The sequence below is a fragment of the Carassius gibelio genome, chromosome B12 (assembly GCF_023724105.1).
Source record: "Carassius gibelio isolate Cgi1373 ecotype wild population from Czech Republic chromosome B12, carGib1.2-hapl.c, whole genome shotgun sequence".
NCBI lineage: Eukaryota > Metazoa > Chordata > Actinopteri > Cypriniformes > Cyprinidae > Carassius > Carassius gibelio.
In genome coordinates, this window is record NC_068407.1 from 7,660,786 (window position 1) to 7,685,834 (window position 25,049).

General features: G+C 40.0%; 1 protein-coding gene across 33 annotated transcripts in view; it reads left to right on the top strand.

Annotated features, from left to right (window-relative positions):
- LOC127969142 (transcription factor 7-like 2) overlaps nt 1–25,049 on the top strand; it is an 85,744-nt gene that overhangs the window by 49,671 nt on the left and 11,024 nt on the right. For 32 of the 33 annotated variants that reach the window (XR_008156223.1, XR_008156225.1, XM_052570877.1 and 29 more), the window contains 3 exons: nt 19,579–19,711; nt 21,225–21,327; nt 22,439–22,525. Coding sequence is in view for 31 of the 33 variants with exons in the window: in XM_052570877.1 (XP_052426837.1) it covers nt 19,579–19,711; nt 21,225–21,327; nt 22,439–22,525 (323 nt within the window). In the remaining 2 variants the exon portion in view is untranslated. Of the gene's footprint in view, nt 1–13,926; nt 14,909–19,578; nt 19,712–21,224; nt 21,328–22,438; nt 22,526–25,049 lie in introns of those variants that run through there. The other variant, XM_052570881.1, reaches the window with a different exon arrangement.

Sequence of the window (25,049 nt, forward strand, 5' to 3'; positions counted from 1 at the left end):
GAGTCTGTTAGTGAACTCAGCTGTGTGTTTGCTTGTGTCTGAGAGCGTTTGTGTGTGTTTGCGTACAGATGCTCTCTTGTGGGCCATGCGTGAGGTGCAGCAGGCCGTTCTCGTGGGGGGCTCTCGGGGGTCACTGCACACAACCGATTGAGGGATCTAGACCAAATTCAATCATTGAAATGGCAAGGCCAGCCGTGTTTCAGTAGCACCGCTGACCCCGAAACCAGGAGCCAGTGGAGAGTGGGATAATCACTGTGAGAGTGCCATGTTCCTTTAGCTGTTCGATCGGCCGTGCTGCACGGCAATCGCACCCCGCCGAAAACGTGCCGCCGCCGAGTGTTTGCCGTCTGTTATCAAGCTTTCCCAGATTTACGCATGGACAAAGACTCCATCTGCCTGTGCGAAATGCATATTCATTTCTCTGAGATGGAGATAATTGGGATTCAGATAGGCCGATAAGACTATGGTGGGCATTGTGGTTAAGAAAAATATAGTGTCATTTCAAACCTGTATGATGTTCTTTCACAGAGGAAGATATTTTGAAAAAAAAAAAAAATCAACTTTTTCTTTTTACAATGAAAGTCAAAGGGGTCCACATCAGCATTGGGAACCATTTGCTTTCATTGCATGAACAAATTGCTGAGACATTATTCTTTCAAATATCTTCTTTTTGTGTTTGAGAGAACATCATACAGGTTTGAAAATGGCATGAGGGTTTCATTTTTTGCTAAACTATCTCTACACTGGCTCATCCAATGGTGTAAGTTTGAGAGTGGGACTACCTGTTTGTCATGCCAATTGCTGACTGGTTCAGGAACTCTGTCACACGTTGAATGCAGTTTCATATTGTGACAGTGGCAGCACAGAAATAACTTCCTTGAAGCTCAGACTCAGAGCGAGGTGTGTAATCTCAAATGCTGTCGGCAAACACAACCATGAAGTTTGCAAGGCTCTCATTTAAGGCTTCATACAGCAGCGCTGGGGCCCGTGCCTTCCCTGTGGAGGGAAAAACAGAACACATAATTAAGATATATAACCCGGCTGGGTCAGAATATAGCCATAGACTTAAAATATAGTGAAGCAGACAAGTCTCCGTTAATCAGTGGTTTGTGGTTTGTGTTTGAAAGCGATATATATGAGACTGCTCAGAGTTTGTGTGTGTGTGTATGAGGGGGTGTCTTCTTGTTTTAAATGGTCTGCGCAGCTATAAAAAGGTCTGGAGGAGAGTGCTGGCGTGTGTGTGAGGAGTCCTCTGTGCGTTTATGACTGGGCACACAGCTCTATTTGTGTGTGTGCATTTTCTCCCAGGTTGCTCCACGGTCAGTGACCCATAACTCTCCCTCTGTTCCGCCTCCTAGTCCAGACCCTCGCTGTAATATATAAGCTGGGCAGGTGTGTGTGTGTGTGTGTGATCGCATCCTCCAGTGGCTCAGGAATGATCACATTTCCTTCTGCACACTCGACTCAGTGTTTTGTCACACACTAATGATGACTATCCATCAGTCAGAGGGGCGGAGCTGAGGAAATGAAGATGGATTGGATTAGTTTTTAGTGAAATGGTTTGCTATTGAGCAGCCACGTAATTACTCTGTCAGGAGGATTGAACCGTATCAGCGAGAGGCTAACCTTAACACTTTCACCCAACTGTTAATTACGGGGACTCATAGATGGATAGATTCACCTCATGTCTCTCCTAATAATAAGTGAATAATACTGATGGCGTAACAAGAATGCGATGGGTCTCGGTGCAGATTTTTTATTCCAAAAATAATAATTCTCTTACCATATTATTATTATTATTATTAGTATTATTAATTTTGAAGTTTACATTTTTTTGTTTAATTTTGAAATTAAACTATTTTAGTTCTTTATTGTTTTTTATTTTTATTTGATAATGTAAAATAATATATTTTTTATATGATAATAATAATAATAATAATAATGATAATAATAACAACTATTTTATAGTATTTTTGTTGTTGTTGTGTTATAAAAAAAAAGATTTTTAAGGCTTTGCTAGAGGAAGGATTATTATGATTTGGTAGGATTATTATTTTTAATATTATTGTTATTATAATATGTTTTTAAATATATCCAATAAAATCATACAGTTTTGTTGAAGAAGGCCTATATGATTTGGCTTGATTTCCAAGCATTGGTAAGCTGTTTATGACACTGCTGAATTAAAAAAATAAATCATCTTTATTTTTTTAATCTTAGATTTGTATTTATTTATTTATTTTTACAGATTTTTCTTATATATATATATATATATATACATATATATATACATATATATATATATATATATATATATATATATATATATATATATATATATATATATATATATTATTATTATTATTATTATTATTGTTATTATTATTTATTTTTTTATTATAAATGTTTTTTTTGATTATAGAGCGAGTGACTATTAACATTAACATTAACATTTGCCAGTAACTCAATAATTTGTCATATTTAGCTGTTGAATCATCATCGTTGCCCCTCTTAATTTGTGCAGCTATGTGTTGGAAAAAAGGGAAATTTCAAAATGTGGAAGGAATCAAAATAAATACAGAATGTGCCATTGAAATAAATAAGACTTTTATTCCTGCTGTAAATAACACATGACCGTGTAGAATAACATTATAGTGGCAGAGAGAATACTCTCATGCTAATAGTACATGCTGCACACTCCAGATTAATTGTTCTTGATGAACAAATGCATATTCAAAAGGAAAGGGAAAAAAAAAACCCGTCCCAATCCAAGCATACCGCAGCGTATACTGTATACTTCGGCAAATGAAAATTGGGCTGAAGTGTTTTTAATTAAATAAGTCAGAGAAACTCCAGGAAATGGCTTAATTTCATATTGAGACACATGACTTGGGGATCTTAGCGAACCAATTAACCTCAGCGCAGCTCATTAAAAAGCTGCTTTCATGGCCAGGAGCTGGAGACTTATCTGCCAACATAGGACATGAAAGCAAATTTGTAAATCCCAAACTCTAAAAGTAATTGGAAAGGTAGATGCAAAGAGTAGTACTAAAGTGACATGGTTGTGCTAAAATTAACTAAAAAATTAGTTATTATAAAAGTAATGGTAGGAAGTAGACCTGTTTATTTAATTTTTTCTTAAGGTTAAATTAGCCGAGGGATGAATAATCACTAAATGAGAAAGGATGCCCGGACAGGATGTTATTTAGAACGCACATCTTGTGCTGTGGCTAAATTCATAGTTCACTGGAGAATGGATGATTGTATTAATTTGTGGCACATCTCTATGAACTCACTTAGAATTTAAAGGAGAAATGATTTCTGTGCTTCGGCATGTGAACATTGTCATTGAAATTATTTGTAAAATGTATAATTTTATTATAAGCTCTCTTATAAACCACAACTGCAGTCGTCCAGCTCACATTATGTTGGTTTAGTAGGTTAGCTGAATTAGACCAGGGGTCACTGAAACCTCATCGGGACTGCAAAAAAGGCGTTCCTTGGTCTCTCAGCCCCTGTATTGTTTTTTAGTTTTTTTTTTACCTCAATGAAAGTCCATTAGTGTCAGACTGGAGGACATTACTGTCACCATTTAGATTATTTAGATGTAGGCTAATAATTTGTAAAGCCCAGGTCGGTGGTCTGACCAAAATCAGATGCTTCTTCAGTACTCATTGCTAAAATGAATGATTTAATGGGTTAATGACTTTTGAAGATTTTTAACGTAAGGTTTGTTTTTGTGAATGCGTGTGTGTGTGTGTGTGTGTGTGTGTGTTTCAGCACATCAGTAGAAAAACAACGTTTGTGAGGGAAAGCCGTTGTTAATCTGAAGTGTTGATTGTCAAGAAAAACTGCATTATGGAAATAATCAATTGAGTCGGAGGTCAGAATACTCTTTCAGCACTCCCTTTGAAAGATCTTCTCACTGATCCCCTTTGGTGATCAGTCATTTGATAAATGTTACATTCTTAATACTCCGCTCCGAGGGGCAGATGGATGGGGAGCGCAGACGGACACGGGACGTGTATAGGTTACACCGCTGCAGCTCCACGACACCCATCCAGCGTTCGCTAGAAGGCAAATGGCATCCGAAATCTGATTAGGCCCCATTATAAAGAGTGATATTTTCATCCTGGCGATTCTCGGTACTGTGTCAGTACGCTCCACTGTTGCAGTGCCGGGAAGAGCCCAGGCATTTGACAGATAGTAGATATCCCAACCGTCGCTTGTTTGGACATCGCTGTCTTTCACGACATGGAAAAAACAGACAGCCGAGAAAATAGGAAGCAGCTAAATAATGTCAAAAGATCAGAAATCAATGGGCCGGAGGAATGTGATCCTACGTCTCCTCTCACATGCACTCCACCAGAGTGTTTTTCCAGGGCCACTGAAGTTGCTTGTGTTCACCCCCTTGGAGATGTAACATAAGCACGGGGAAGCGGTGTAATAATGTTTGGCTATCAGCAGAAATAACCTTTTACTTAAAGGTTACTATTAGAAGTTTATTGAGTTACATGCTTTTTATTTACAGGGAGAAAATAAAAGGACGGAAAGCTCAATTTATTAATGCGCAGGATCATGTTTCTTTGAATTTTGAGATACAAAAGAATAACAGGAAACTGATCGATAGTATGACAGAAGGAGCAGGAATATGTATACACACACACACACACACATATATATACACATACATACACACACACACACACATATATATATATATACATATATATAATTTTTTTTTTATTACATGTGTGCTATTTATTTCATTTTTTATAATGAAAGAATGAGCAAGAATGCAGCACCATTACGCTTTTGTGTCACACACCGAGGGCAGGAAACAGACAGGATTACAACAAAAAAAAATCTGGACATTTCTAGGAGAAAAATTTAATTTCTTTGCTATTTGGAGGTCTTCTTTGAAAATTGTAATGAACACATTCAGAAACCGGAGAATAGATTTACTCTTAGCTTCAAATAAGTCTGTGTTATCGTACTCTGTCATTCGCTCCGTCCTATTTTCGAGCTGCTAATTGATGTTTTTGATGTCGGCGAGAAAATTGAAGAAAATGTCATGTGTGAACCAGCGCGGAAGTTAATAAGATTGACTTCGTTGACGGAATTCACAATGAGCAAAGGAAAATCGTATAATAGGGCCTTGCTGCATCGCCCATACATCTTCGGATGGGATGAAATCGACACCCGCCGAAACCCGTTGTGGGAAGATAGAACATTTGGGATGTTTTTTTCTTTTTTTTTTCTGCAGTTTGTTTTGTTTATCTCTCTGCACTCAGAGCATCTGACTGGTGTGCATAAGCAGCTGTGTATCCTGCAGACTCCTTCCTCGAACCAGGCCCAACAATTCGAAGGAACTGTCTCCCAGGGATACCCTCCCACTCCAGACAATACTTATTCTTAATGCTGTTTTGAGTTTGAAAAGGCACAGGGCTTTAAAAAAAGGTTAGATAAAGATATGTCTAAGAGATGCACAGATATCAGTTAGGGTCAATGCATATGCTTGGCCAATGTGGAAAAGAGCTTAAATTCAAATCCCCTTGAATAAAAGGATTGGAGCACCACCACAGTCGCTCCATCTTTAGCCATTTATCGAATGCTGGCCGCGAGCCGAATTCAATCCATTGTTCGAGACATTCGTGTGCATGTTTCCGCCATTTTTGGTTATCAGCTAAATTTCGTCTGTTAATTAATTGTTTTTTAAAAAGTAGTTCTCTGTAATTTCAGTTTTGATCTGAAATGTGTATATATATATACTTTTTTTTTTTCAATTGGCAATATGGCTAGGTGTAATGGGGTTCTGTGTTTTTAATTAGGGTGCGGATTAGCCGAGTTCGGTTCACTGGCTCTGATTATTTCTTTCCCGCCCTTTAGGGGAATGAGCTAAAACCCTAATACGGCCAGTACCCCCAAGCGGTCCTTTTTGAAGACACCCAACAAAAAAAATAAAAAATCGTAGACTCTGCTAGTGTTCAGCCCTCCAAGGACCCACAGTAAGGGACATTATTCTCGGAATAGCCAATTAATTCCACTGGCAATGATCGGTTAGCGCTTCTCCCGGCCCTCCTCGCCCCCCGCGCTCCACTCGGCATTTGAAATGCTAACACAATGAAATATTTTTCTATTGGTTGGTGTCCCTCGGCTAAGCCACCGCCGCGGGCAGAGAATTTCATCGACTGATGAGACCAGAGGCGGACCTGATAAAAAGGTTACCTGTACGTGACATACACTCAAAATGGCTAGCGCTACCTTGAACTCGAAAGTTCTGTAACTTTTATTTGACTTTTCATCGTTAGTGAGGCAGCACTTCTGCGCCCGTGGAGAGTCGAAATGAAGGACGGCTACTTGTTTGTGTCCACAGAAGCATGAAACATCCTTGCTCATTTTTCGAAAATGTTTCGCGCTTTTTTGTTTTGTGCTTGATCTGATCTGCGTATTAGCTAGCTATTTTAACGTTTAGATAATTAGCGATATTTTGTTGTGGCATCAAAGAGGTTGATCATAAAAGCACCCTTTCGAAGGACCACTTATACGTTTTCCACACGGAAAACGGTCGCGGTAAATCTATTGTTCCCGAATGTTCGCCATATTGCCGTAGCCAGGGCTTTATGTTGCGTTCTGGGTGCTAAGAAAAGAGCAGTAGTGCACCTGTCATTTCAACAGCTGAGGGATGGGGAGGGTGTCAAGGAGTAACAGGGAGGAGGTATCGAGTTTTTTCTCAAATTGATAGTTGAAGTAAAAGTATGGTGTTGGAATCCCCCCCCCACCCCCACGACAGACACAAACACCATAAGCCCCTCTTTCTTTTTTTTGCACACACACACACACACACACATATATTTTGCTGTCTACAAGGAGTGAGGCAGGTGGCTCCCCATGGCTGCAGCTTCATGACAACATGCCATTAGAAATAGCAGGCCTGTTGATCAATCCAGCCGACATGACAGCTTCGCCGCAAGGCCTGGCTCTTTGAGCACCATCTCTGCGGCAGCTCCCTCTCCTGTTTCTCCTCACTAATTGGTGAAAGTTCTCTTATATATGCTTGTGGCACAGGGCTCTTTTTTCCCTCCTCTTCTTCTTCTCTTTCTCCTTCTTTTGCTCTTGCCTCTCCTTCCACCCATCATCACCCCTTATGTATTTTTTCTTTTTGTCACAATGGAAGTGATAACTTTTAGTTAGATATTGCAAGTGGGTTAAAAATGATATGTGCGCCGTAGGCATTTTTTTTTTTTTGCTCTGAATTTCTTAGTGTTCTTTTTTTTTTTTTTTGTGCAATAGGGCTATGGGTTGACATTGGTTCATTGCAACAGAACAACAGATTTAAATGGAAAATAACTGCAGAATTAGCTTGGCAGAAATATGAACTGTATACATAATTGAGCATTTTTTATTTACTCTTTATTCACGGAATATGACAATATAGCAGCTCAATTTAAACAGATTTTGGCTTTGTTTTTAGTTTTTAGTTTTTTTTCTAAATACACATGCATATATTTATGTATAAAAAAAGCATACTATAATCATCAAACCAATTGTCAGGATTTTCATTCTGCTCCGTGCAAGCTGTCATGTTCCTGAGCCCTGTTTAAACCTACTGTCATCTCCCGCTGAAATGCTTAACACCCCCTCTTTGATTTCTCCCTTAACTAAATAAATTAGCGTGGAGGAGGAAAGAGAAACACACAGCAAATGTTTAAATATCTCCTATTTGTCATCTGCTTATGCTTTTAATTACATAGACGCAGCTTAGCGCTAGCACTCGGAGCCAAGGCACGCTCCTCTTGAGATTTGGAGCCCGAGTACAAACACTGTCCTTACCATGATTCATTTAGTTGTTAATATTTAATATTTATTTTAGGCAAACCCTCTAGGCCAGGAACTTGTGTGCAAACCTGAGCTTTTTTGCTCCTATATTTATAAATAAGCTCATTGAAATCCATTTATAGTGAGACTTCGTTATAGAAAGAAAAGAAAAAGAGATAAAATAGAGGCTGCTGCCTAGAGTGAAATTCAAATGTGTTATTTTTTTTATTATTGTTTTGTCTATGAAACGGGACTTAAAATGACCTTTTTCCCTTCAATATTTGTTAATGCTGTCTAATCATTATCAAGTGAAATGGTATTATTAACTGCTATATCTCCACCCAGTGGCACGAACATAGCGGTGATCAGCAGAGCGCAGAGTGAGATGTGAAGATTTGCCAAAGGGATCATATTTTATTATACAATGATGTTGTTACCGGTGCATTTTTAACATTGTTAATACTCTCCCCTCCCTCTAAATAGTGTTTTATGGTGTAAAAAAATCTGGAGACTAAAAAAAGATTTTAATGCATTGTGAATTACACTTATCTGTCAATTCCGAGCTGAATTTGTTTGCGCATGGACCTGTTTTGTAAAGCTCTGTACATTTTGCTGTCATTTGTCAGGTTAGTATATGTAGTGGTGGTTGTTCTGGAGGAGACGGGGGTTGAGGATCACACTGGACTGGGGGTCCACATAAGCGGATCGGCGACGAGTGGAACTGGGGGTTCCTCTGAAGCTCCCTCTCTTGCTTTGATCAAAGCAGGTTGTTTTATGTGGCTTGTGCGAGACTTTGAAGCCACCGCGTCACCTACAGCACTCACTTCATCAAGTTCACCAGTGTCTTAATAGCAGATCAATAAGTTTCAAAGTCTGAGAGTTAATTTGATACCAGTGCTGATGTGATCGTGCTGGGTCGACACTCTCGGGCTCACAGCGGCTCCCTCTTCGCGTCTCGCCGCTCTTCTTCATCGCTCACACACACGGACACACACACGCGCGCATCGCACCTTCTTCTCCCTCTCTCTCGGTGCGCATTAAGACACGGCGTCTTTTCATCTCTGTCCGTTCTTCTCTACTTGACATTGATTCATGCAAACATCGCATTTTCAAGTGCTGCATTTTTTAATCTCTGCACACACTGCCTTGTGTATCTTTTTTTGTAAGATTTAAGATCTTAAGATTTAAGACCGTTGTGGATATTGTGTTACAAGGTGTATTGTGATTATATATTTTATAATCTAAATAAAACTGCCTATATTAATGTTGAATTATTTGTACCATTTTTAATAATTATAATTCATTTTATTGTGTACTTTTACCTGTTTCTAATAGTAATCATTTGTTTAACAAAGAAAATTCCTTTCCCTTTGTCTTGTCTTTGATTTATTATTATTTGTTTTACAGGAAATTATTCATTTAAAATCTGAATATACAATTAAATGCATTTTAAATGCAATTAAATAGCATTTTTTTAAATTATATGATATTTAACATACTCTGTCATATAAACAGAAATGAAAATATATTTTTTAAGGAAACTAAAATTATCTGATTTTCAGCTGATGTAATGATAAATAACTTGGCAAATATAAATGTTTAAATAAAGAGAATTAAAGGGGGAAAAATAATGCGCAGATCACAGCCGCGGCGGCATTTGAACATTAAAGAAAAAAGAAAAAAAAAAAAATTGTAAATGGTTCTTAAGCGGCTTTTCTTATTTTTGGTGGAGAAACGTGGATATATGGACCACCCTTGGCTAAAGGGGTCGGGGCAGAACTCCAGAACAAAAGCCCAATTTAAAATGTTCATCTAAGGGTTGCTAATGGCATTAAGTGACCGACTGATGGTCAGCGATAGCCTGCCGCACCACAGCTTGACCCGAACCCACACTGAATCGCTGGCCCGACACAATTTGTATGCTCGCATCTGTCCCCCATCAATACGTTTTTTACTCTTTTATTTTTATGAATAAAGAGGGAGAAAGAATGTGACAGGAATGATCCTAGATTAATGCGTTTTTTATTTTATTTAGTCTTCTGGTGGTAAAGCTGCTTAAAGCTGGTAAAGAGAGTCTGAAAGAGTCTTTTTTTTCAATCTCAATTTCTTTCAGATTATAAAAAACATATTTGAAGATTTTTATGTTTATCTCTGTGATTTAATACATGGATGTGCTGTTCCAATGGACCATACATTATTATCGGCTTTAAATGGAATGTTACAATTTATTTGATAACTTGAGGTAAGAATGATCTTGATCAAATCATTTTGTTTAGTTTTATTATATTTTAGTTTACCAATATTGGTTGTATTTTATGGCAGTGAGTGTTTAGCAGTTTTGGTTTGTGAATGCGCTGCTGAGCTGTCTGTGTGGTCTGGAGCAGCCGGCTCTGCACCGCGGAGAGCAATAGAACATGCTGTTAAATTATAATGACAATGATGAGCTTGAATTTCTGTTCTAAATTGATAGTTCTCCTGGTTGTTTTTATATTGCTTGGTTTATTAAACATTTTCTGGTGTCATATAAAAATGTATTTAACAACAAAAGGTGAAAACAGAATGTTCTTGACTTTAAATTTGGAGCTTTGCGTTGGTTGGAAATTTGTTCTGTTGTTTTTGTTAAATTCAGAAAAAAAAAAACGAAATTATGAATCAGATCGCTGCTTTTTTCTGCTGTGTTTGCACACGCATGATGAAATCTTGCTTCATTAAAAGTGTATTAATCTGGTCTCTTGTCCCTGGGAGACACCTTAAGATGATATTGTGTCTTTTTCTTTAAATTGTTGGGGGTAAAAAAAACCTCACAGATTTGGTCCCTGTCAGTCAGAAATAATTGTGTGCTTAATCTCGTCCCTGATGGATGACTTGGAGTTCAGCAACGGGCCAGCTCCAATGACAAATACAATATTAATATTCATTAACTGCTTTGACAATGCTAATTTTGATGCGGTAGTAAAGGGCTTTCCAAAGTTAGCGGCCAAAGCATCAGAGCTGCGCAAGGTGGCAAGATAATTTGTGCTGGTTTACTGAGCTGAAGGCTTTTAAAGTCTTAAGCGAAAAAAGGGGGCTAGGTACCACAAACAAAATAAAAGAGAAAAGGAAAAAAAGTTCAGACACATTGGAAGCCAGGACTGCAGAAGTAATACGATCAAGAGGGTGCCACACAAATCTGACACCTCCGATGCTGCATCTTTGAGCAAATATTGTTCTTTTTCCTCTTCTTTTTTTCTTTTTTTTTTTTTTTTAACAAAAAGTTGCAACAGAAAGAGGAACATAACATGGTAAGTCAGCACTTTCTGCTTTTTGTTGAATCTTTTTGATCTTTTCAATTATCGCCATTTGAAGATCAATAGTGATTTTTTTCTGCTATGGTTTAAAGGCTCACAGCGGTGGTTTGGTGTATGGTCGGATCACGGCTTTAAGAGTGGGCTACCTCACTTCAAGCCATCAGTTGGCCATGCTTAATTTTCCTATTGCTCATCTAGAAGAAAAGCAACTGGCTCGTTTCGAATTTGTTTGGTTTTAGCAGTTGTTGTGGTTAATTTAGCCTTTATTTCTGTCATTTTTAAGTTCGGGCACTTACTTTTTTTCAGCGTGACGTCTCCAAAGATGCTCTCGCATGTCGAAAAGCTCAGTGCCCTGCCAAGCACAGACCTCTTTAATTTATAAATGTCAGAGCCGTCTTTTAATTTTTTTCCTCGGCTTTCATGCGTTTGTCATCGCACATCAAATTTTTTGGTGGGGCGCGACAGTCAGGACCGCGGGGTTGAGTAGTGTGGTGGCCGCCGCTAGACTCCCCGGTCGGATCGGATTACTCGCTCTTTGGCTCCTTCTGCACTTTCTTTTTATTTTTGCGTTTTATTTTCGCCGGCGCTGTGAATGGAGCGTGGCATTGGGGATTACTGACATGACGAGGGACACCCTGCTGCTTGAGTTTAGCCAAGTTAGGGCAACTCCTATAGAAGAGCCTCGAGTACCTTTATGTTTGCAAAGAGGAGAGGGAACGGAAAGCCTCGCGCTCTTTCTCAGTTTTTTTTTTTGCTGTCCTTTCAACTTATCCGAAAAAAAGAGATGGACTCAAAAGAGCTTAATAAAGAGGATATGAAGATGAGCAGGGGAAACAGAGAGAGAGTGAGAGAGGGCTCTTTTTCTTTCCCGCAGAGTGAGAGAAGGACTAAGCCGTTGTGTTTTGTTGAATGGCTGAAGGAGTGCAGGCAGTCTGGGCTCCTAGGACCTTGCTGAAGGTGGCCAGCACCGGCCGCCAGCGTCCGGGCTGTGGGTTGGGGAAGAGCGCCTGTCGTCTCTGGGTATTTTGTGTTATCGGGCTCAGGCAATCAGAGCTGGAGGGCTGCTGTAGATGTGGTGCTGCCCTCCAGTGGATTAGAGGATGACATAGTGATGTGCATCTTGTTGTAGTCAAAGCGCTACGGCGAGTGCCAGCATGCTTGTTTTAACCAGGAACCGAGCAGCATCAGGACCCTATTCCATATAGAGCCCATTTAAATGGTAAGATTTCACATTTTCATGTCACGTTATTTCGATTTGTATTTGTTGAGCGGCTTTATTATTTTTTTTGGCAGCTACTTTAGGATTTTTTGTCTTTTTGTTTGTGTGTATGTGCCTGACATTTTGCAATTTATATCACTTAAGTTGTTAAGTGACAGCTTGTCACGATTTGATAATGAAAGGGTGTTGAGTTTGATTGCATTGTCTGACAGTCTCTCATTCGTTTTTCTTTGCAAAGCATAGAGTTTTATAAATGTTTTACAAATTGAAATTGTTATTTCAATTATAATATACAATTTAAAGAATCAGTTACAGTTTAGATTCTGAAAATAATCTTTTTTTGTCAGTGTTATTATGGTAATGTTAAAATAAACAAATGTTGAGATTTTGAAACAAATACAAATTATGATTTATAATTGTCTTTTGCTTTTTATAAAAATAACTCTACTATTTATATACACATTTTTTATATACACAGTTAATAGACGCATCTCATTCAGAATGAAATGTCATCCTGTTTTTTTAATCTATTTAAAAAATACTCTTCATTTCAAAAGAGAATTTCTAATTGTAATATTTAATTGTCTTTAAAATTCATCTATTATAAAGTCTATTTTAATTATAGTTAATTGTAATTGTTAGTTTAATTTCTTTGGCATCAAAATAAATTCATATATTATTAGCAGAGGTCTTCTTTACAATAGGAGTTTACCTTGTAGAATCAGTGGAAGTATTTTTTTTCAATGTTCTTAATAGCATTACATTTATTTAATTATGTATTTATTTCCTCGTTATTTAAGAATGACTCATGATAAAGTTTTTGATCTTTTATGGCTGCGTTCGGCTTGGCATCATTGTGCCGGGTGTTTGCAGGCGGCCGGTCAGCGGCGACCGAACTGCTAGTTTACTTAAGAAATTGCACGTGTGACAGAGGGGGGCCGTAGGAGCGTGGTGGCCCGGCTGAATAGAGGGAGGGGAGGCAATTAGCTGCCACGTTGCCGGGGCTCTTTTACTTGTCAGGCTGGCTTTTGTGTGAGTCTTGTAGAGGACATTCCCAGGGTTTTGTTTTGGCATTTAGGAACGAAGGACAGCAGCCGAACAGTGGCGAGGAGAAAAGGAGGGAAAATTGAAGTACTGAAAAAACAGCATGCGCACTTTCTCGGTTTCAAAAAATTGGTTAAATATATGAGAAAAACAAAGTTGTACAAAATAATTTAATATGTAATGACAGTTGTTTTTTTAGTTCTGGCAGTGTGTTTTTAAATTAAAATTTTTTACGTTTTAAATAGTGGGATATCTGTGGCTATGTAAAAATTAAATTTGAAATAAAATAAAAAAAAACAAGGGAAAGATACACATTTTTTGATAGTTATATAAAAAAAAAAGTTTTTAATTTGTTTTTTTATTCCCTTGTTTTTTGGGGAATGTGAATCCAGGTGGTTCGTATTAAAATAATTATTTAAAGAAAGCGAAGTAAAAAAAAAAATACACATAAATAAAAGAAAGGATTTATGGCGTAGGTGCACCAAGGGCCTTGGCTGTGAAGAGTTAAATGTGTGGGAGCTTTTTTTTATTCCCCTAAAAAAGAAAAAGAGGGAATAAAACTATAGAAACAAGACCCCACATTAATGTCACATCCATGTCAAAACGGAGACAAATACCTTTCTCCCCTTTTCGTCCATCCTCCCCCAGATGGGGGGCTTAGAGAGGGGACTGTCCAAATTAAGTGACTGCTTGCCACACTTTGCTGATCTTGCCCTCCCTTTGTGGATGTTGTTTTCTCTTGTCTTTTCTCTCGCTCTCTCTCTTTCTGTCTTCTTCTCTTGCCTTGCTCGCTTTACCTTGTTGTAGCCAAGGCTTTTCAAGCTGCTAGTTCGTCTTTGGGCATCCTGGAGGCACAGCAGAACCCACACAAACACACACACACACACACACACACACACACACACTCACACACACACAAACTTGGACAGACACATGCACAACCATAATAAGCTTTTTTCCTAGTGGTTTTTCATGTTTCTTTGCTTGTGGGAAGACATCTCTGCAGCTCTGACAACTATCAAGTGAGATTCCTCTTCATCTTTTAAAAAAAAAACGTATCACTTTGAGCTGGAGCGACTGACCGCTGAAGGAAAACCTGACGGAGAAATGAGTGATTATCCGCCGGCGGAGGACAGGCCTTGCCGGATGTCCTGAGACGCAGCTCTCACTGTGATCCGCTCGAAAAGAAAAAAAACTAAACAAAACAAAGCAAAAAAAACAATGGCTTGCGCGTGAACTTCTGTGTGTGCGACCCTTTGGTGTGGGACACACACATGCACCCGCTAAAGCACAATAGCAGTTTTTGGAAAGAAGCGAAGGTTGAAAAAGAACAAGAAGAGAGGGAAGAAAGGAGAAACACTCTTATTCGTTGGCGGGAGTGAGAGGTGGAGGATAGGGGAGGGCCGCGGCATTGCTCATGTACCCGAGAGAAGGCCTTTCACTGGGGCTGGAGGAGAGGGGAGGAAAGACTGGCTCTCTGGCCTCTGGGCTGGCTCTTCTGCAGCAGGTTGGCTGCTGGCCATTCAGTCTTAATGCCTGGGTAAGTGCTCAGCGCTAATACACACGCTGCTTTCACACTGTGGCCTTTTAAAATCTTCTCTCTGCTTTTGTTAGAATGGACTATGGTAAAGGATGCACTGTCATTTTATCTGCTTCAGAGTGGCTTAAGATGTCTTTGAGTGTGTGTGTGTGTGTGTTTCATAAGGAAGAACTAAGTGATAGAGTGATGGATATGGCATTTGAAGATGTTCATTTAGTTAAAAAGTGTCTGATCAAAAGGAAGTGAAGTCATAATATATGAACAAATATGATAGTATTTTTTAGCCTGTGACTTTAAATTTGCATTTAAGAAAATTAGTTGTGTTGTCTTTTTATTTCAATGCTTTAAATTGACTGAAATAAAATATTCTTACATTTACTTGAGGCTTAAAATGCATTAATAATTATTTTTTAAATAATCCTGCATGTTTATGTTGCTTTAAATTTCATTAGAAGCAACATTACACTTTTTTCCGATTTTTGTTAACCACTTGAGAGAGTTTTCTGTATTATATTTGTTTTTATATGAAGGAAGTAAAAAACTGGCACTATGGTTTTCTGTTTTGAGAACAGAGGAGGGAAGTTGCTATTTATATTTTCATAGAGAGTCATAGTTAGGCATTTGTTTTGTTTGTATGCTTTTGTGTGTGTGTGTGTGTGTGTGAGCGGTGGGCGGACGAAGGTTGTTATAGTGACGGTGACATCATCATAGTTCCACATTCTTTTGAAGTTCTTCCGTCTCATTTCGAGCTTTCTTTTCCGAACGGCACACATTGGCTGCGTGGATTTGGCTGCATCTGTTTCTTGCTCATTTGAACATCACCATACATAAACAAGCGTGGATGTTTTCTGCAGTGTGTCCACTGTGCTTGGATGAGAGCCATTGGCACATACGCTTCTCGAGTTCAAGTCCTTGGCACCTTTTTTTGCTGGCTCTGGAATTTCGCAGGCCTTAGAGCCCCTCTATCCATCATGAGGATGTCACACCCCCTGTGTGCCCCCCCACCCCAGCCCCACTACAGCTCATTAGAGCCCACAAGCTCCAGTGACAACTCATCATATCATGCCGTAAAGCGGAGAGAGGCGCTCGGGCCCTCAGGGGCCACAAGGTCGCCACCTTCACATTTTGTCTTTAAATTGCTCTGCAAGGTGCCACCATGCGGAAATGCAATGCCAACAGCTTTTTCCTGCTGCTGTCCGGCCCTCTGTCTTCCTCTTTCTCCTTGTATGTCTTCCACAGGCCTCTCACAGAATAACCATATATCGCTATAACCAAATATTGTGATTTTTTTCCCCTTAAAAATCAGCTAAGACTTACTTACTATAAGTGATCAATTGTTGTTGTTTTTTTTTAAGTTATTATTATTATTATTTATTTTAATTGTGATTTATTATGGAAATGTATACAGTATATATATATATATATATATATATATATATATATATATATATATATATATATATATAATGCTGTGCTCTTAATTATTTAATTGACTAAAAAACACTTTCACAGTCACTCAAAAATGAAAATAATCAACTGATGTAATCAAAATACATTTTTATTTGTTAATGATTTTTATTATGATTTATGGAAATTATATACTGAATATATATTTTTCTAACTGCTCTTAAATAATTTATTGTCTAAAAAAACTCTATTTTGATTCATTTAAATTAATATTTATTATGAGAATTTGTATATAAATGTTTTTTTTTCTTTTTTTATGATCATATGGTCTTAAATATTTAAATGTCTATAAAAACAACTATTTTTTATATATATATATATATATATATATATATATATATATATATATATATATATATATATATATATATATATATATATATATATATATATATATCAAAAGGAGTGTGAACCCTGATATATTCTTTCTCTTTAGTGACAATGTGTATTTTGTAAATATAAAAGTCATCCTTGTGATAACTAAAAACTAGTGTGTGTGTGTGTGCGCACTACTTTTGTTTGTGAACGAGAGAGGAAGAGAGAGTGAAGGACAGGATTTGATAGACACTGCATCAAAATGAGTGTGACATGCTCTTCTAAGACAAACAGGCCTCTCCATGGCCTGTCCATTAAAACAGGCCAGGCTTTTGTAAGACCACCACTAGGGGTCATGACCCCAAGCAGAAACTGTCAATCTCATCACAGATTTACTCAAACACTCTCTGTACAGACAGAGTTGTTGACACACATTAAGAGTATTTAATATTTCTTTACCTCGTTCAAACACATCTACAAACTGCTGGTTTTCTCAGGAAATCACCACATTTCTTTTGTAATATTATCATTATCATTTACCTGGTTATGTGAATTAGTCCTTTAACCTTTTTTTCCTCTGTGTAGTTGTGATGGTTGTGGTGGGAGGCATTGGCAAACGATTAAACAGGAAGTAGCCCGCTTTCTTTGCACATAATAGGGAAAAAGACGCCCACATATTTTCTTTGTGTTCCTTGTGTGGGTTTATTGTGCGTCTCGTTGAACCTCCGTGTGTCAGTCTCTAAACTCAATAAGTTGTTTAGAAGTAGGGTTTTAAAGAATGCTCATTCTGTAATTTGTTAGCGTCTGACAGTATGCAGTTGTCGTAGGTGGTCTTCCTCAGTCCCCCGAGTTGCTAGAGACAATTAGCCATGTCTAGAAGAACAGGGTAAAGCCATTGTACAATAGCAACAGGGGTCAATAGAGCCAGATTTATTGTGAGGCTTTTCTTAAGACTGAAGACTTAATGGACTTGAATAGCACTCAGGAGGGACATTTGTTTGAAGAATGTGTTTTTGTATGGTGATTATCCATTGCGCCGTGTTATTTTTGTCCAGCTGTATGTCTTGTCCGGAAGGCATCATGACAACAAAGAAAAAGCAAACAGAAAAGTGCTTGCGTGCAAGGCCTAAATGCAGGTCCCCGTTTTTAGTAGTCATTTTGCAGGCGCGTTTCTCCTGTGCAAAGAATAAAAGTTTCTAGCTATTCCAATCGACCTCCTTTTTTCTTCTCAGGGTCTTGCTGATCCGTTCAGGTGCAGAAGCAGGCAGAAACGCTACTGTAGCAAGCCGCGATAGCGTGCTGGGCTCCCGAGAAGCCAGATAAACGGGATGCCCGGCTATTATTCGTGTGGCTGTGTGGCGTTTGAAAGGGGTTCTGTTAGGCCCAGTGACTGTGATGTAAATCATTTGGCTTGTCTCAGGGTGAATGTGGCCGCAGTGGACAGCCATTTGGAGCTGTCCCTCAATGGAGAGGCCCTGGACAAAAGAACTCATTTAAATGGCTACTAAAGCCTTTCAGCGCAGGGAGAATTGACAACATTCTTTCACATCATTACTGAGGGGGAGGTTACGGGGTAGCTTGCTGTAGAGGGCTCTGCGGCACCGTTCTCTTAATGGCAAACCCGTCAGCTGTGTTTGGCAGCTGTCATCATCCCCGTCTGTTTTTCTGATGACAGTTCTTTCTTTTTAAAAAGTATTTTTATATCTTATCTCTCTCTAGTTGTTTTTTCTCCACGGGTTCGTGCTTTCCTTTTCCCATTTCTCTTTCTGTCTCCAATGCTGTTTTCTGCTCTTAGGGGCCCTGAAACGTCCCCAGAGCCCCTTTTCTTTCCTCGAGCTGCTCTGTTCAGTTCATTAATCTTTCATTGGGAATATGGCAGAGCGGAACGCCCCCCAATGCTGGAAGTGGCCTCTCTCTGTGCCTGTTTAGAGGCCCTGGATTGAACCTCTCAGGCCTGGGCCCTGGTGTCCTTCCCATTCTCAAAGCTCTGATATTTTAGTCCTGACAAAAGGATGGCTCACCTCTGCTCTTATAAACCATGTCCTGAACACCATTGTTTTTTTAACAACATCACAAGTGCTGAATTTAATTTGGCAATATTTAAATAAAGACAGAGGCACCTATGTGCCCTTTTCTGAATGTGCTGCGGGACATGCACAGCTGTCAATCAGACATGCAGGTGCCTCAAAACCTGCATGCATGCGAACAGCTCGAGATGTTTTCCTGTCAGTCGGCTCGGAAGCAAATCCCAGTCCACGTGTGGCCCGTCAAATCTACGGCACGGCAGTAATCTGGTTAGGTCACGTGTACTGGGAATACACTAATGCCAGGCCATGCCTCAGCACCCCTCTGCTCGGCTGTAATCTTGAGTAATTGAAAATGGGGCCTGTGCCACTTAAGAGCACAAAGAGCAGATTACATAGCTAAAACCAATTTGACCAAAATGCAGAAATGGATTTTCTCTCTTCCCCTCCACCCCTCCTCTACCATCTTTTATAATGCAAACCCTTTCCAAAACCAGACCCTGAAGGAAGAGGAAGGGGTGGGAGCACGATATGCGGGAAACCCAGAAATAAAAGGAGGGAGAGCGAGAGTATGCTTAGATTGGCTGTCATTTGGTTTATTAGGTGGTTTTGGTGATTGGTTTTTGGTCACGTAATGCAATCAGGCACTGTCTTTTCTGCATCCAATGACTGTTGAATCAATAAAGTGCACATCTGAAAGTGTTTTTAATTACAAACCTGTTCTGAGAATGGGCATATGGTTTGTGATGGATGCAGAGTTGAAATAGAGGCACCGGTGTGTTTCTGCCTCAACTCAAAACATGTATTAACAGCTTCTTCTTCTTCTTCCCACCCCCTTCCCTCTCTTTTTCTGTTTCTTGCCAGTCTAATAAGGTCCCCGTGGTACAGCACCCTCACCATGTGCACCCGCTCACACCTCTGATCACCTACAGCAATGAGCACTTCACGCCTGGGAACCCCCCTCCACATCTACAGGCAGACGTGGACCCCAAAACAGGTACATATGCATGCACGTCTTCCTTTACATTCATGAATTTCAAAACAGGCAGGACCGAAACCCAAGGCTAACCTTCAGGCCTGGTTAACTAACAGCGCTGTAACGGTTACACTGTGATCTCGCCAGTCTGCATTCACAGCAACCTGGTAAGATGCATCAGAGCGTTTCGGAGTCGTCTTGGCTCAGGGCCAAGGTTGCACCCCTCCTTTTGTGTGCATGTTGAGATGGAGCTGTTGACCTGGGGTCGGTTAAGCCTGTGGAGCCACTTGACTTCTGGGAGATGTAGCTCTGTTACTTAACTGCGGGACCCCAAAGCTATTTTTCGGATTCGGAGAAACGTATCGTTTGATGACGCACAAATCGGACAATTGCGAAATCTATATTTCCCAGCCAGGATGAAAACTGTATGAGCAGGAAATTTACCAGGAAACCCGATTTGAAGGCTTGTGTTGTATCTGTCAGGATTCTCATCTCAAAACAAAAAGATTTCTGTTCAGGTGTGATATAATGCCATTTGGTGGTATGTTTCAAAATCAGATCATCACACAAAGAAAGATTTTCCTTTTCTGCAACACTGTACAGTCGAACAGCTGCTCTTCAAAGCTGTCGACAACCTGCATGTTGATTTTAGACAGGCTTTTTCTGCTCTCATAACAGACCTTATCACTAAGGGCCTCTTTAAGGACTCAGAGGCTGTTTAATGTGCTGCTTAATGGCTCGCTTAATTGAGTTTAGAGTTTAATTAATTAACAAATTGTATTAAGACCGCTGTACGCAGTGCCAATGTGCTGTGCAGGCATTGTTATCCTTGTTCTGCATGGCTTTATATTAGCCAGCAGAATTTTTACACTCGTTTTAGTTATTTACCAATTTTAGTATCAAGCATACTAAATAGAAGTACATCGAGTCAGTCCGAAGTCAGCTAGCTTGTCAGATCAATGTTTTTTTTGGCCATTGTTGCTATTGTAAACCACTGAATTCCTAATTAGGGTTGTTTTAAACCTTCTACCCGCCGCATGTATTGTTTATGATGTGGATAACTGGCCATTAAACTCTAAAACCAATATTAGGACTGTTTCCACACTTGAACAGACATCCACCGCTAATGTGTCAGTCTCTCTTAACACATGCGGCAGTGTTTGCGTTGTTGACTTGTGAACCTCAATTATCGCCCGTTGTTAATCCTCTGATTCGATAGACAAATGTGACAGGGCTCTGTATTTTTTCTCCTCTCCCCCGTGTGCCATACAACATCGTGGCTGCCTCCACAAGCTTTGATCAGAACGTGTGATTTAGAGCTGTGCATGTGAGCTCAACCTCCTCTCTCTCCCACCTCCCTCTGATGTTGACTTTGTTCAATTGTGTATCTCACAAAGGATACATTTAACACTTAAACTTCATCTGGGAATTCCTGTGTCAGGACAAGAGCAGAAACATTTTCACACCATTCACATACACATCTCTTTCTCTCTCTTCATTCTTTTCTTTGCATTTTTTTATATTTCTCTTGCAGGAATCCCAAGGCCTCCACATCCTTCAGATATATCCCCCTACTACCCCCTGTCACCTGGCACTGTAGGCCAGATTCCCCATCCGCTAGGATGGTTAGTACCACAGTAAGCAGCCCAATTTTATTCCTCTTCTTTTGTCTTTGTGATGCTGTTATAACATGATACAAAATGGGGTCCAAAGTCTGAGTTCTTAAAAATGTGTCCGTTTTGAACATAATTATTTGTCATTCAATATGTATTTTTAATATATATCAAAACATGTAAATCTTAAATAAGATATTTAAAATAGAATATTGACATTTTATCAGTGCTTTTTTGATTATGAATCACAGATCCCAGATTATTATTGAGGAACCTGACTTTTGGGCACCACTTTATATATTATGACATGTTTAAGATGGCATTTGTTCAAATATGTTGTGTTTGCCAGTGTTTATCTTCTATTCGCCAGGCCTCTGTCTGCCTTGCTGTGGGCCTCTGGGTACTTTAGATGCAGTTTGAGACTTCGGCCATCACGGGACACAAAAGCTAACTCTTAACCCTCTGTACAGTTTAAACATTTTCTGGAAAGGCACCGCTGGCGCCCACAGCAATGCACCCTAAACTCTAAATTGCCTCTTTGTGGCAAATGCTATTTTGCATGTCTCTGTATTGTCCAATTAGAGTAATGAACTGTGATTGCCAGTATTTTACCCACAATTCCACACGGGGGCTCTCCCCTGGTAACTCTTGTCAACACTTGTTAATATGACAAAAGGCTACAAATTAAGCTCTGTTAATTTAATGTTTTCTCACCGTGATCTAAATACCGAGAGAGGCCCCAAGCGCAGCCACGGCCCTTTGATTCTCTGCACTTTATTTTGGTATAAATTTACATTCATTATTGTTTGTCTTTGGATGTGTAGACCTCAATTAGCGTGATGGCTCCATTAAAGGGGCCGGTGCTTCGTCTTTAATTAGCACAACAAAACACCTAGTTTCAGCTCAGGGAGAGAGGCCTCCATCGACACCAAGCGCGGGGTTATGAAATTTAATTAGCCATTCCTATCAGATTTGTGGCATTCAAATTGTTCAGAGTTTGCTTCCCTTTGATCCGTGCTCTGCAATCCCCTAGATTTTTGTTCTGATCAAATGAGAATAAAGCCGCCTGCATAGAGAGTGCTTTTTTCTCTTTTTCATCCCTTCCTTTACCTCTCTTCCTTTCTTCTTTTCCTAGGCAAGGTCAACCAGTTTACCCAATCACGACGGGAGGTTTCAGACACCCCTACCCAACTGCCCTCACTGTCAATGCATCCATGTCAAGGTGAGTTGAGCCTTGGGACAGCCGACTCACTGAGAACGCGAGCGTGTCAAAACCCTTGCAAACTTCTCCCTTAAGTAGAGACAGCTCTCGCATCAGTGTTCAAAAAGACGGTCCCGTGTGATCCGCTGCGTATTAAAATATTAATTATTGTTATAATTTTATAATGAGGCCCCTAAATAACGTCTCTGAATGGCAGAGACCGAGAGGACTGGCAGTTTAACTATGGTCACATGCAGAAGTAAACCTCTGCAGATTTCGGGTGCCGTCGTTGGATGCTGAGCGAGAGCTTTGTGTGGCCCGTTGGGGTCTGGTTCAAGTGCCGATTTGGACGCAAATGTCCCCAGGAGAGCACTAATGGTTGTGTGTTGGGGGGGTTGTTTGTTTTAACTGTCACTGTGATTGCTCCCTTGTGACTGTTACTCATCTGTTATGTGAGAAGTGGGAGGTGTTTGCTGTAAATGACAAATCTCCGCTTGCATTGTAGCTTTTATGTAATTTAAACACAAACGTGAGATGCAAACAGCTTCATTTGGTGGTCACCTTCTTCTAGGTTTACTCTGCCTTTCCCCACTAATCGGAAACAAAGAGGATGATGATGACGGTGGTGGTAGTGCTGAGACTAGCCAGAGAGGCACAGAGGCAGATCTGGTTTATAGTTTCGAGAAATGGAGACTCAGCTCAAGCCCAGCCTGCGTCTCCAGACAGGGACAAACTCTTGTTTAATTGCAGAGTGATTGGAAAAGCAGCTCTGGAGGCCTGGCGAGCTTAGACCAGAGGACGTTGATGGATTAATGTGAGCAGGGAGGGAGGCATAGGGAGGGGTTTTCTGCACCTCTTAAACACTGGCCTGGGTTTGAGTATTTTTGAGGGGAGAAAAGCTTTGGAGAAGGTTCTCCAAACTCAAAGTAATGTTCCATACAGCGTTTCTGTTCAGGACATATGATGTTTAACCTGGTCAAACATGGTCAATTTTGATGCAAGGAGAAGTTAATTTAATTTGCTGTTATGCACATAGACAATGTATGCACAAATGGTTTTACGAATGATTCATGAAATCATGAAATGAGCAGAACACATTTGAGTAAAATCTTGAAGAACAACAACATATTGAATGCAAATATATATATATGAGAATAGCTTATTAACAGTGTACTCTTGAACCGCAGATTACAAATTCCTTCCTAAGTAAATCATGAAACAAAGTCAATTATCTCAGTGAATGCAGCAAATTTACCCAAGAATGTTAAAACAAACAGTTTACATTGATTCTGCTTGCCTGAGTAAATGAGGCCCAATCTCGCACTTGCATCTAGTATATTTTCATCGTCCTCACACAGTTTAAAGTGGTCAGGCCAAACATAACAGCTCTGAAACACAATATTTAGCTCTACAGTGATGATCAGAGTGCATTGGCAGCTGCTCTGCTTATGAGTACAGGGTCTTTGCAGCTGGTCCCGACTCTTAAAGGTCCATTTTTATTAACAGCTGGCTCTGAAACCAAGGCTTCACACATTTGACACCAACAGCTTTCACCCCGTGTGTGTTTTGAGGTCTCGGCACCATAGAGAAGTCGTTTGTACCCTGCCAAGGCCTGAAATGAGCCCATTCTGCCTGCTTCGCGTGGGTCTGCAGCCTCTGCTCCGGCGCTGGACCTTCACTTAAGTGACAGCTGATTCTGTTCTAATGAGGCCTTTATATTGTGATCATCCTATTTCCAGTGCAGGCTAATTGAATCTTGTGAATGGGGGCTAGGGGGATTGGTGATGTGCTGGGGAAGAGCTAATGCGTTTTGATAATCTGTAATTGAATTAGCATAGATTAATAAGTGGTGGTCTTGTGTCTCTGTGGAGGGAAGGTGCTTTAGCATGTTTGTGTCAAAACCGGCGGCGTCCGCTGTCACCAGCATCCTTGCGCAAAATAATGAGCACCAGGAAAAGGTTTCATTAATTGTGTTTATGGTTTTTCTGTGAATAAAGAGGGCGAGAGAGAGAGAGAGAGAGAGAGAGGGAAGGGGGAAGTCTTGCTTTGTCTTCTTTCACAGTCAGTGGACGAGAACTCCAGGAGGCCTCGGGATTAAGAGATGCCCATATGTTGCTCTCCGGTGCCTGTCTCCGGCTCAGAGAAATTCTGATGGCCCTATCTGCCGCCATTTATTATGCAGTTAGCACACAGGGCTTCATGTAGCGATCTGCTTTTCACCCAGGTTACACTTCAGCCTCCTAAAAAATACATTTCAGATCACGAACGGCGTGGATTCGGATCCTGCAAATGAGCTACATGGTTTTGATAATGGGGTTGGAGTCGTACAGGTGTATCGGCCGTCCCGGGTGACAGGGGGAGGAAGTGTAGGCCCCTGCCCGTTCCTGCCCTTTGATATGTTCCTCTGCTCCTATCCCTTCTTTTTCGATGGAGGAAGAGAAAGCCAATGACAGACAGAGCGCACCGGCAGGGTCATTATACATTAAACAGGCACTGAGGCCATCGCTCCGATTGGCAATTAAATGGCACTCACTGACACTCAGCT